The 13,849-nt window shown below is 37.6% G+C and overlaps 1 protein-coding gene across 2 annotated transcripts; it reads left to right on the top strand.

The window, feature by feature from the left end:
• Positions 1–536: 536 nt before the first annotated feature.
• On the top strand, positions 537–13,194 carry LOC585053 (origin recognition complex subunit 2). 2 transcript variants are annotated; one of them, XM_030990828.1, is made up of 12 exons: positions 537–604; positions 1,884–2,108; positions 2,910–3,053; positions 3,629–3,942; positions 4,598–4,806; positions 5,491–5,623; positions 6,489–6,591; positions 7,115–7,252; positions 7,496–7,667; positions 9,629–9,690; positions 11,615–11,733; positions 12,576–13,194. In XM_030990828.1, exons 2-12 carry the CDS (start codon positions 2,048–2,050, stop codon positions 12,654–12,656), a joined length of 1,536 nt encoding a protein of 511 aa, XP_030846688.1. In that variant the 5' UTR covers positions 537–604; positions 1,884–2,047; the 3' UTR covers positions 12,657–13,194. The 2 variants fall into 2 exon arrangements, with proteins under 2 accessions (XP_030846688.1, XP_030846687.1); XM_030990827.1 differs by lacking the exon at positions 537–604 and adding an exon at positions 995–1,144.
• Positions 13,195–13,849: the final 655 nt, after the last annotated feature.

Here is a 13,849-nt window from a genome sequence, read left to right as displayed (position 1 = left end):
TGATGGATGATCCTGTTGATAAAGGTAAGACTAAGTAAGATCTAACAATTTACTAACTAGACAGTCTTGTAACACTTACAGGTTAAGTAGTAGATCTACTGAGAGTAAGTATCTACTAATTAAAGTACTATGCTACTAATTGGTAGACCTACTAAAAGTAAACGTTACTAGGTCATAGATCCTAGACCTAAAAACTAAAGTAGGCCTAGATTCTAGAGTCTAAAAGTAAAACTAAAGTCAAAGATATACCTAGGCCTAGATCTATTAAGGCCGGTGACCAAAGATAGACTAAGTTCGCGGAGATTTTGAAAATCATGTGATATTCGATCTATGATTTCTTATATTCTACACAAATTTATTTGTTTCAAGTATTACCACATGGATGGCACGCTAAATTCTTTAACTACAAATCGGTTCAACTAGAATTTTAGAAAATTTATCATCAAAGCCAGGATTCCGGATTTATCGCGATCTAAAAATGCGATGTCGGATCGGCGTACACGTGTGCGCGCTGCATGCAACTAAAGAAGTCATAAAACAACGAGACCTTACTTACTTCGCGCACGGTAGCGGAGCTAAGAAAATGCTATTCATCAAGACTAAGGTAAGCCTAATTTCACGATTTGCAAGGCAAGATATCATACAATCAGTTGGTACCACTTCTCAATTACAATTTTGAGGATATCTGCTCTCAAAATGAATAGGCCCTACTTCCACTTTAATGTGTTAGGCCCAAAGGGGGCCCAATGTCTTTAAAGAATTAGAAATCACAATCTGGCCTTTCACTTCCGAATGGACTGCAAAATTTGCCAATCTTTTGTCAATATTTTCATAATTTCACATCCCAATTCAGAGAAAATTCCGTCCATAGATAATTTTAAGTTCCTCTTTCCATTAATTGGTGATAGGTCTAGGCCTACGCCTATCAGATTTTCGAAACCTGGTCCGATTTTGTTGAGAAAGCGAACCTAGACTAGACTTTTTCTCAGTAAATTTGTCTAGTCCAAGCTACCATTGTAAAAGCGTGCGAAACACAAAATTATAAACATGGATAGAAAGTCTAAAAAGTCTAGTGTGAAGGGAGTATCTGTCACTTTTGTGGGTAATGATGACGTTATGAATCATATAATGGAAGAAGTGGCAGGTAATTTCTCATTAAATTTGATTATTTACGTTTAGGTAATTTGAAATTGAGACTCGCATTAAAAATGGCAATCTGGTGAGACCAGTCCCACATGTGTAAATTTGTGTTATTTTCGGTTCGGGCAAACTCGGATTATATCTAGCTGGTATTATTCATTGAAATAAAAGTATTAATAATATCGGAAAAAATAAAGACGAACAAATAAGTGCAATTTTGAGCAATATCTGATTAAAACTAGTCTAGAGTCTAGTCTAGATCTAGATCTAGTCTAGAGTATTTTTAAGTTGTCATCAGTTAGATCTAAAGTAAGTAAGACTGAGAAAGTTTGAAACACAAATTGGCAGCATGCAGCACTGCACTGAAACTGTGAATGTGATGTACAAATCCGACAAATATCTTATTAATGAGAAAGTTCTGAATTTTAAAAACTTCTAGGCCTAGAGTCTAATCAATACATTCTACACTACACCCCAGGTAGGGAGGCAAGTACCAAATCCTAAAATCTTAATTGCACATTTATCAATCATTTAACATTGATTCAATGTTAAAAGTTAACTAGTTTTAAAAGAAAGCAATTATCTTTACAAACTCTTGTAGCTTTCACAGTGACATTTTCAGTAGAGATTCATGGTCAATTCATTCAGAGAGAATATTTCATATGATTTTAGGAGGAAGAAGGAAAGTAGGCTTTACAAATATCATGATTTTTTTGTATAACCGTGCAATTTGTATTTCACAGATACCAAGGTAAGGAAGAGTAAGGTTCATACCTTAGCTCCCTCAGAATCAGAGGTTCCAACTCCAAGCCGACCTGTGAGAACATCACGGAAACGGGTCAACTATACTGAGTTGAAATCAACTCGGCCGGAGCGTGATGATAAGGAGGAAGAGGAAGAGGAGGAGATGGAAGAAGATGAAAGCGATGATGAGAATGAGGATGACGTATTAGAAGCCGTTTCAGAAGGTATGATGGTCAATTAAGATGAGAATTTAGTCGTTAACCCTAAGCAGTTCAGTATCGCCTTAAAGGCTGTCTGTACTAGGTTGGCCCTGCATGGTCACTGACAGGTGGTCAAATCAGCTCAGCTCTCAATTAACATGAGAAAAAAGGGAATCATGGGGGACCAACGGGTACCGCTTTAATAGGCATTGTTTGTTATATACAGGGCACTAGTAGATACAAGTAGTGCAGACAGGCTTTAAACGATTTTTTTATTTTCATCTTTTGATCCAGAATGCTCTTAAGTTCAAGTACAAGTTTAAGAAGAAGAGAAAATGTAAAAATTGCTCGAAAATTTGAGTCCATTTCTGTTGCAGTACATTTTGCCTTTCATAAATAATAGCGATATTAATAATTGATGATTGAAAATAATCATTGAAGTTTCTAAGTTTGCAATGCTGAGCAAAATTTCTTATCTCTACTTTTGTGCTTAAATTGGTAATTTCTGAATGATTTATTTGTAATTTTCATTCACATTGGTTCATTGATTGTACATTTTATTCCCTAAGAAAAAGTGGAAAATTGAAAGAGTGATGTCAATGTGAGGAGGAATAACTGATTAATTTAGACCTTTGGAAAACTCTGAACTGCTACAATATATGGGTTAAACCTCTGCAGCTCAGTAATGTATGGACAAAGAAAACATTGAAGCTATAAATCAACACAACTCTTTCCTTATTGGTTCTTAATTCCATCTGAAATATCACCAATTTCAAATTAAGACTAATCAAGCATCAATCAAACATTCTGTCTTTATTTCTGCAGTCCTTTTGGATCGAGATGGGCCATTGGGAACGGCGGTGTACTCCTTTAAGGCCAATAAGAGATCTGGTAAGATGGCTCAGGTAGCAGCACAGAGCGCCGACAGACAACAGGCAAAGAGTACAGCCATCAAAAGAAAACACAAAAGTGAGATATGATTGTCTTTTTTCAATTAAGGGCTAATTCAGGAAGGGGAGCACTGGAGAGGGGGGGGGGGGGGGATGTGGCCCACCCCTTGCCAAGATGAAAGGCTGAAGAAAAAAAGAAGAATCATGGGATGATTTTTGTTGTTGTTGCTTTTCATAGAATATTTTTGGACTCCCTCTTCCCTCCCCCACCCAATTTTTTTTTCACTTCAGGTCTTCTTTATTTTTTGTTGTGTAATTCTTAATGAGAACCATACAACTTTCCTTTTTGACCCTTTAATTTTGTTAATCCATCCACATCATAATTATGTATGTGGAAGCAGGACCTTATTGAGATTATGCACATGCTAGAATGAAGTAGAATGAATGTCCAATGAATTTGTTTTTGTTTCTTGTGTTTAAGTTTTATAGTAATAACCTTATTTCCCAACAACCAATTGTGCAGTAACTATTTCATCCATAAAATGTCAATGATAGGCATACCCGGTACAAGTAAAGATGTACATTTCTTTAAAAATGTTATGGATATAGACCTGGTAAGGATGATAATGGAATATGGAAATGTATTCTCTATAGGACGGATAGGACAGGACAAAGATGACAGTGATTTCTCCTCTGATCAGAGCAGCGATGACGACGACGATTTTGGTGACAAGGATGACATGAACAGCGACACAAGCAGTGAGAGAAGCATTACAATAAAACGACCAAAGAGGGCGTCCCATGCTGCCACCACGACTAAGAAGGAACAACAGACAAAAAGGGCCACTGCCAAGGGGTCATCAGCCTCCCAAGCTAAGAAAGGAGACGGTGCTTCAAAGGGAGCAACCCCGGGTGGTGGTGTGAGAAAATCAAAGAGAACAGCCGCTAAGGATGACGTTTCATCTATGGTGAGTCACTCCCTCTGGAACTTTGTATTAGGCTTCAGTGCAGAGAAGTGAAACATATTATGTTTAGCTAAACTATAAGACTTTGATGTGGTGAAAATAATTTCCTACACATTAAAGATTTAGGTATGTTTATATACCAAACTGGTCTGGATCTAGAAAAAAAGTGTACAACATTTTCACTAAGTATTGAATAACTGTCACCCAGGGAGTGGAGATTGTGCACACAGTGTGTGCGGGCAAGCACTGAATCCAATGATCGGGGTAATAGTATATTTGTAAAGCGCTTAGAGACATTGGGTGGTATTCTCATAAGTTAAGCCCGGACTAAGTCCAGACTAAACAAGAATTTTAGTTCACACTTCTATGGAATGCTAGGTGTCATCTTCCTCCTTCAATATTCATGACAAGATAATCTACCAAAGACTTTGTTGAAATTCAGTTCACATTCATAATATCTTTTTCTTCCCATTTCATTGCAAAATTATTTTTTTTGGACACTTTTAATTGCAGGATTAAAATAATCTGTACAGGGTAAATGGGTTGGCAACTGGCACTCCATAAAGGTGTGGACTAACTTAGTACGCACTACTGGAATACCACTCATTTGTATTAAGTGCTATATAAAAATTAAATATTATTATTATTACTATGGCAGCAATCAAACATGGCGCAGGAATACTTTGTGGCCCACGCAGGACAAGCGTTAACATCAGACCACACCCTATCGCGGCTAGACACTCCCCAGATGGGTAGCGGACAGCTGGCCGAGGCATTGGAGAGCGCCCCCAATAGCTACACCAAGGAGATGAGAGAGCTGTTTGAAGAACACTGCGCACTGTTCAACAAATGGATGTACCACTTGAGGTAAGTTAGAGAGAGAATCGCGTTGAAAAGAGCCATACCTAAGCTTTTCGCCTTGCACTCATCAGAGTAAAACGCAAGAATGTAACAGAAAGCTGAAATCAAACAATACAAACGGAAACTAAAAGGAACAAGGCGCGAATATAACGAGCTCTGATTTTCTGTCTACGGTAACGGTAAATTAGAATTATTGCCAGCCAACCAGGTAAGTTAAGAAATAGAGAAATTAGATTTGCTTTAGTGACCACCTGTATAGAAAGACCAAGATAAAGACCACATTTGTGTGGTTTTCCTTGAAACCCCATTTCTCATTGAAACATGTGCTAAAGTAAACCTGTCTATAGAGACCACCTGCCAATGAAGACTCGCTCTTTGTGTTACCCTGCAGTTTTTCTATATATCTTTTGACTTTAAAGTTTACTAGCCTGGATGTTTCATTGAATGAGAAAAACTGTAGAATGTGAATCTTTCAAATGCTATTGTTCTTTGCCAAGACATTTAAACTTTATTTGCTGCCCTCCACCCAGGTGAAGTAAACGCATACTTGGTAAGAAAGAAAAAAAATGTTGAATGATTGAGCACCTTATGGCAGCTCGTCTAAATGTGTTGCTTCCTTGTAGTGTATATATGCATATTAGTAGAACTATATCAATTTGTTTTATATTATTTTTATTGTTTCGTGTACAGTAATGACTTCAACATTCTGCTGTATGGCTTAGGATCAAAACGTAGACTTTTAGAAGAGTTCAGAAGACGGCAGCTGAAGGACTACACCAGTATTGTCGTCAATGGCTACTTCCCTAGTCTTACAATGAAGAGTGTGAGTCATTTAACCTTTAACCTTTAACCTTGTACACCAGTTGAAGTAAGATGCCCTACTCAGTGTAATGTTGATGGTTGGTGCCTTAAAAATCTAATATCATCACCATCATCATCACCTTGTCATTATCATCACCACCATCACTGTCACCATCATCATTAATATTATCATCATCACCATCGTCATCATTATCATCATCATCATCATTATCATCATCATCATCATTATCATCATCATCACCACCAACACTATCATCATCGTCACCATCACCATCATCATCATCATCATCATTAATATTATATAAGCATTCTTGAATGTCACACTCTCCCCTCCCATACATTCTCAATGTCATTTCTGATTCGTCTAATTGATGGTGGCTGTAATTATGGAAGCATGGCTTTTCATCTAATTGGTTGTAAACTTCTCTCTCTCTCTATCAGATTCTCAATGTCATTTCTGATTCATCTAATAGCCAGTTCACGGTTGCAGTCTGAGCATGAGCAGATAAAGGTCATAGCAGAACAAATTTTGAAATACATGGAGACGAAATACTGGATACGTGCTCATGAAAGTTATGTAATCATTATTCATTCATGCACATTCAGTGCACTCCACGATACACAGGTGGAAGTATTCTTTGAAAAGGGGAAACAAAGACTATTTATATAGCACCTCCATCGCTGTAGAGGTGATTATTTCAAAATGTACAAAGTGGGACCTTTTCATGTTTTGAAGATCTGTGGATATTCAGGATCATTCGGGACATTTGCCAACCGTGAACTGGTCTATTGATGGTGAATGTCATTATGGAAGCATGGCTTATCATCTAATCAGTTCCAAACTTCTCTCTCCCTCCCTCTCCTAGATTCTGAATGCCATCTCTGATGATGTGATTGATGATGTGTGTAACCATAGAAACATGGCTGATCAGCTGGAGTTCATTGAGGAGAAACTGGACGAGATGGACGGTGAGATGTAATTTTCTATAATTTTCCATTTTCTTTGGGGTTTTCATCATGCCTGTAATATAATTTTTAGAGCTGCCAACTATGGATTTCCCGTAATTGTTAACAATCATAAGAGTACAGTTTCCCTCACTACTGATTTTGAGTCTTGTGATTACTGATTTTCTGTTGTGGAGGTTGGCAGCTCTGAATTTCGATGCTCTTTACCAGTTTTGCCAGTACAAACCCTTGTCCTTCGTAGTGCATAAGATAGAGTGCATCTCTCTCTTCTCCTCCTCATTCTCTCTCTATATCTCTCTCTCTCTTCTCATTTTTCCTCTTTCTCTCTCTTTCTCTCTCTTCTCTCTATCTCTCTCTCTCTCTCTCTCTTACTCTCTGTACCATATGTAGACTCATACATGTCTTTCAATTACAGAATAACGTTCTGATTCTACTCCTTATGCAGATAAACACTTAAACTTCTGCATTCCTCACAAAATGTGTGTTAACACAGGAACTTAACACTTCATCTTTTCCTATTTTTCAGAGCCTCTTTTTATCCTCATCCATAACCTGGATGGCAGCATGCTGCGGGGATCTAAGGTACAGTCGATCCTGAGTAAACTTGCACAGGTCAACAACGTACACATACTTGCTTCAATCGATCATATCAACGCTCCTCTTGGTTAGTATATTAATAATGATAGTAATAATAATAATTTGTCTTTTTGTATTACTCTTCTCCCAGAGAATCCTGCAATCATAGTGCTCCTTTTTATTTGTATACTAATTGTTAATTGAGGATAATGCATTATTGAAAGTGCTTTTTTTAAGGGCAAAAGGAAATTTATTTTTAGTTACCGATTAGTATTACCTTATAAGGTCTTGCCCTTGTATCTGAGTGTTTTCTTCTTTTTCTCTCCTTCAGTTTGGGATCAGGAGAGGTCGAGTACATTCCGCTGGATGTGGTACGATGTCACGACCTTTGACCCGTACACTGATGAGACATCGTACGAGAATTCACTCCTCGTCCAACAATCCGGTATGCTGGCCCTCAGCTCCCTAACCCACGTGCTCCGCAGTCTGACCCCAAATGCCAGGTAGGTATCTCCCTTCTTCCTTTCAACTGTTCAGGGCCCTGTTATGAATCGTGTTTAAAGGCCGTCCGTACTAGTTTGGCCAGAAGGGATTATACCACACAGCAAGGTCACTGACAGGTGGCTATCTCATCAACTCAGCTCTCAATTAACATAAGAAAAAGAGGATCATGGGGGACCAACAGGCACCAATTAGGCATTGTTTTCTATATAGAGGGAGCAAGTAGCTACAAGTAGTACAGTGGGGCTTCAATGCCAAGAAAAACTGCCAAGATTTCTATAAACATTTGCTCACTGCCATTTAACACTTTGGTTGCTGCATTTGCCTCTCTGCATGGTTGTTTGTTTACCACACATGTGATTTTGCACAAAATACTAGGTACCACTCACTATGAATATGGCGGACAAAGAAAGCGGACAAAATATACAGTTCCACAGGTAGACAAAGGAACATCCCTTCACTGCTATTATGTAACAATGTGTAGAACAGGTGTCACATGCATATCCACCTGTTCCACACATTTTAACATAAAAGCAGTGAAGGGATGTACCTTTGTCTACCTGAGGAACTGTATATTTTGTCCGCTTTTATTGTCTGTTATGTTCATAGTGACTTCACGGAAGGATTGTTTTGTGCAACACAATGGCCCGAATTCACAAAGGAGGTTTGAGCTCAGACCAAGGTTTTCGTACGTCATATGACGCGTTTTACGCATTTTTTACAAACCTGGTTTGTAAAGAACAAAAGGAGGTTTGGCGAAACAAAAGGAGGTTTGAGCTCAAACCTTGCTTTGTGAATTCGGGCCAATGGCTTTGGAAAATATGGCAACCCTTTTAAAACCAGTACAGATCAATCTTACACTAGAAACCATTAAATTATTTGAAGCCTGTTGTATACCGGTACCTATCCCATGATTAATACAATGTGGCACAGGGAGATTATTTGTGTGGCATGTAAAGAGTTAAAGATGAAGTTGAGTTCTGGTCATGCGATTGCATTGTGAAAGCATCGGTGTGGAATCGACCAGAAAAGGTAATCATCTAGCATATAAGAATTTGTGTGCATTGCAAGGTTCTGGAATCATCAAAATGATAAGAAATTTGGCCAAGTCTTGGTAAGTTTCAAACACTGTGCACACAAAGATGTATATGGGACTACACGAACACGTGGCGTAAAAATCCTACCCCCGAGTTTTACGATGTTACATGACATATTTCGAATATGAAGGCATTTGAAGAGCCATGCTTTTCAGGGAACATGTCTTATATGATGTTCTTCCACACTTGCATAATAAGAATGATAATGCTCACAAATTATTTTTCACCTCTTCCCAGAACTCAACCTTCTCTTTAAGTGCAATAATTTTGGGAGCTTACAAACAGTTCTTGTAACTTGTCCTTGATAAGAAGTTTTGTGAAACAGGGCCTTGTTCCCATAACCTTATTGAGCAGATGAAGAATGTTGTTATCTGTGGATGATTCCACTGGAGCTTAAAAGTTCGAGAGATTTTTTACAAAATAGAGAAATGGGAATCTACACTCCATACCTTGTTTGTTACTGCACAAAATATCTGATACACTTCCATTTTATTTTGATGGAGATTCCCTGTAGCAACTTCTCTAAGTGTAATTTCTGAATTTCATCAAAAGATAGTATATGGTGATGGTGGTTATTTTACCTGACTGCTAAGAAAGCATTTAGTAAGCAACCAGACGGCCGACAGCTTTAGGTTCTCTCCGAGGGACCTGGTAATGAGGAATAATACCTTTAAATACCAAAGGGCACTAGCGCATCGCCTTGGTTTTGAGCCCGGGTCACCGGAATACGAGACCACTGCTCTTCTGACTGAGCTATCGCGCCTCCTATAGTGATCAGCTGTACCTGATATTTTTTGAGTACTTGTAGGGCATTCTTATTTTTAGCACAATGATGTCATAGATTTGCTTTATTTTATATTTCACAGGGGTATTTTCAACATCTTGGTGGAGTTTCAGATGGAGCATAAAGATGATGGCACTTACAATGGTAAGCTTACATGTACTTTGTTTTAACACCTTCAGCTGTCAATGGTGCTGTATATAAGACAATAATTTTATTATGCCTCGGTTACGAAGTAGCCGGAGGCATTATGTTTTCGGGTTGTCCATCCGTCCGTCCGTACGTCCCGTTCTCGTGATTGCGTTATCTGAAGAACCGATCGATGGATTCCTGCCAAACTTTGGTCATGTATGTATCTTGCAGAGCCGATGAACTGATTAGATTTTGGGGTCATGAGGTCAAAGATCAAAGGGTCATATATGTATATGAGAAATTGCTTGTAATCACGATATTCTGAGAACCTGTTAATGGATTACAATTGAACTTGAATTTGAAAAATTTCTTCTGTTTTGGTTTGTAAAATTGCTCTATGACGGAGGCATCATTTCGACTGCGCGCAGTCAAAGTTCCATCTAGTTTTGCATTAGTTGTGCAGCTGCTCTAGTGTACAAGATCATATCCAGCTGTCAATGTGCATACAACGAAGCTGTTATGTTTATTTTACATTGTATGCAGTTAACAAGTGAATTATTCATACCCCTTGTAAATTTGATGATTTTTGTGTAGTTTGCGACTCCAGAATGAAAGGCTGACTGTTTGAATGAGGGCCTTTGTTGAATACTTTTAGGGCGCGTTCATGCTTGATTTTGACGGCCAGAATCAGGCATCTGTTACGCGTTTAGTTTAAAACACGATTGCGTTCATGCTCACTTTTGTAGAATCACCGAAAAACGGCGATCACGATCGCCGATCGTAAACTCACAAAAAGATGCGTTTACAATTTGTAAACGCGTTTAAATGGGGTCAACGCACTGACCTCTAGTGGGTCTACGTAGCATGCGCACACAGGTTTGCGAATCCAGCTGAAGGCCACCCAAGGAGAATTGCCTGGAGAAGTGAGCATGAACAGTGCACCGTGGAACTGCGATTATGATGAGCGTTTACGATGAGCGTTACAAATCGCTCATTCTGCCTTCAAAATCAAGCATGAACGCGCCCTTAGATTCATAAGCTTTGATATGTCACATTCTCAAGAAACATAAATCGGGACAAATCAATTTTTCACACACTTAACAAATTACAAAACTTGGTGAGGGATATCAGTATTGTAGAGACAGGTATACCGGTATGTACATTAAACTACATTTACAATGTTACACAATTTTGTTAACAGCATGGCTGTATGCACATTTACAACAGTAATAATTGTGAACATAAAGCTGCAGAATAAAGCTGCAAAATGCAAAACAAAAATCATACCAGGTCACATATTAAATACACCGCCTTTCCAATCATGTGTAATTGATGTTTTTAAACTTTACTTGATTGAGTTTTAATACTGAACTTACTGTGTGCACTCCCCACTTCTCTGTGGAGCATTTCAGCCACTCTCCATTTCACAGGTGACCTGTCCTTCAAAAGAATGGAGACGAGACTTTGTATGTTACTAGTAGGGCAAGTCAACGGATGGTGTTGACTTACTGTGCGTATGCGACCACTTGATGCATTACAATCCTATGGAGAAATATTTTTTTTAGATCATAACCCCCTCCGCCAGCACGTACATGTAGACATATGCAAAATCCTATGTCACCACAAAAAGAGGGAGTCATGATCAGTGGGTAAAGATAATTATTTATATATTTGACCCTTTCCCAGCCTGAACAGTTTTACATACAATGATTTCCATGGGTCTGACAATGGAGCAGGTTATGATACAATAGTTAGGCCTCAGATTGTAATTTGGTTTTTGGCAGGTTAGAGTGAGCATTGGGTGTAGGGTAGGATTAGCTTTAGGTATACATGTAGTTTTACGTCCAGAGTTGAAGTCATGAATAAAATTGCGGAGCAATCACTGCTGGATATTTGCGATAAAATCTATTTTCTGTATGATTGTTTTTATCTTCCCCAGGTATGTCATTTCAAGAGCTGTATCAGAAGTGCAGAGAGGCATTCCTCGTCAACAGTGACCTGACATTGAGGGCGCAACTTACAGAGTTCAGAGATCATAAACTTATCAAGTCAAAGAAGGTAAATTTATGTCACTTGAATCACATGTTGCAAAGTTGGCAGAAATTTTCAAAAATACAATACAATAAAGAAGTTTATTTGTTGAGTAAGGAATAAAGAACACTTTCACTACCCTGTTCCTTTTGATATGACTTGCTCTTGATTATTTATTTATTTTTTATTGGAAATTGGTGATACATTGTGCAATGACTAAGGTTTCCAAATTTTTCAGTTCCCAAAACATTGTCTGCTGTGAGCTTAGCTAGAGGAGTTTGTTTTAATAAAAGCAGAAAAAGGAGAAAACAATATTATAAACTTTCTTAGTTATTGATGACAGAATAAATTAGTTTCATATAGGGTTGTCTAAACCATATTGTCAATAATTCTATTTAGGGTAAATGTAGGATTGAAAAAGGAAAATATTTACCTTTGGAAGTTTTTAGTAGAGGGCACATGGGAGGGGATCTCATGAGATATGTCACAGAGTTGGCTATTTATGTTGGATTGATTGCACCTTCAACAAATTCAAAAAATGTCATATTTTTAATCGGTTTTTGCTCGATCAAGCTTTCATCGACCCGTTTCTCTCATTTTTCTGCTTCAATTAAAACCAACTTAATATTAGGGTGGACTTCCCCTTTAAGTTTTAAGCTTGAACACCCTATTGGTTCTCAAGAGACTATGTGTGCTTGCTTTCTAAACCACTTGAAGTCAACTGGGATGAATGCATGTATATTTCATTGTTATACCAATAGAATTGTCAAAACATTATGTTTTAATCAGAATAAATATCAAGCATTAAGTAGTCAAATCTACCCTGATTATTTTCATTATTAATTTTGATTTGATCAATCCCAATACAGAGTCTGGATGGAATGGAACTCCTTTCTATTCCGCTGGATAATTCAACATTAATAGAGTTCCAACAGCAGGAAGAATTATGAAAGCTGTAGCTACAAAGACATGATGGTTTTAGTTATACTGAAATGATCCAACATTAAGAGTGCCAAGAAGAAGAAGAATTGTAGCTACACAGATTTATGGTGGTCAGTGGTGCTGAAATAATTGAACATTACTAGAGTCGGAAGAACAAGAACAATCATGAAAGCTACAAGGAATTGTTTGGTTATTTGGGCTGAAATGTCTCAATATTACTCATGTTCCAACAGGTAGAAGAATTATGATACATGTAGCTAACTTGCTAAAACTAAAGATGATAGAAGTGGTGAAAAAAACCTCAGCAGTTCCAACAACTAGAAGATTTATGATAGCTCCAACAATTGACAATGGTTGTTTATGAAATGGCTCTACATTACTAGAGTTCAGGAATAAGAATTATGAAAGCTTCAAGGAGTCGTAATGTTCAGTTGTTCTGAGAAGCTCAATATAAGGAGACTTCCAGCAAGAAGAATTAGGTCTTAAAAAAAAAAATGTTGTATTGTCCTTTAGGTGCCAAAACATGGTTCGATCGGTCAAAAATCTTTTTGTTTATTTTTTTTAATTTTTTTACTCCCTCTTTGGGCTGATATTTCTCAGTTTTGAATGCTTTAATACATTTTTTTTCTAAAAAACTGGTTAAAAAAAAATATTTACAAAAATTAAAAGCCGACTGTAGATTTTAAGATTTGTGGGTCGGTCGCAAAGGGCAAAACACATCTTTCTTTCATAGACCTTATGATAGCTACAATGACTGATGATGTTTAGTTGCGCTGAAATGACTCAACGTTGGTAGAGTTCTATGCACAAGAAGTATTATGAGAGCTACAAAGATCAACAGTGGCTAGTTTGTTCTCTATTAACTCAACCTTTAATACTAGTGTTCATCAAACAAGAAGTATGAGAGCTACAAGAAATTGAAAACTGATAATGGCTGAGTACTTGCTGAAATAACCAAACATTGCTGAAGATTCAGCAGAAAATAGGATCCTGAAAGCTTCGACTAAAGATGGTTTAAATAGTCCTAGAAGAAAAAAAGATTTTGGAAGATTTAGCAGGTAGAAGAGTTTTGAATGCTCCAAGATTCCAAGCTCTTTACAGAAATGCACATTAAACAAAAGCAAACAGGAAGGAGAATTATCAGTTGTTCTTATCTTCATATTGAAAACAAGAAATGCTCCCTAGGAAGCGGAAAATGTGC

The sequence above is a fragment of the Strongylocentrotus purpuratus genome, unplaced genomic scaffold, assembly GCF_000002235.5.
Source record: "Strongylocentrotus purpuratus isolate Spur 01 unplaced genomic scaffold, Spur_5.0 spur5_scaffold_19, whole genome shotgun sequence".
Classification (NCBI taxonomy): domain Eukaryota; kingdom Metazoa; phylum Echinodermata; class Echinoidea; order Camarodonta; family Strongylocentrotidae; genus Strongylocentrotus; species Strongylocentrotus purpuratus.
Note: the sequence above shows the minus strand (reverse complement) of the source record. Positions and strands in the feature narration are given on the sequence as shown.

Excerpts from the sequence above, each read along its gene's own strand:
- LOC585053 (XM_030990827.1), top strand. The coding sequence starts at position 1,048 with ATGGATAGAAAGTCTAAAAAGTCTAGTGTGAAGGGAGTATCTGTCACT. Across the intron at positions 7,253-7,495 it reads TCATATCAACGCTCCTCTTG|TTTGGGATCAGGAGAGGTCG; the intron begins GTTAGTATATTA and ends TCTCTCCTTCAG. Across the intron at positions 9,691-11,614 it reads AGATGATGGCACTTACAATG|GTATGTCATTTCAAGAGCTG; the intron begins GTAAGCTTACAT and ends TATCTTCCCCAG.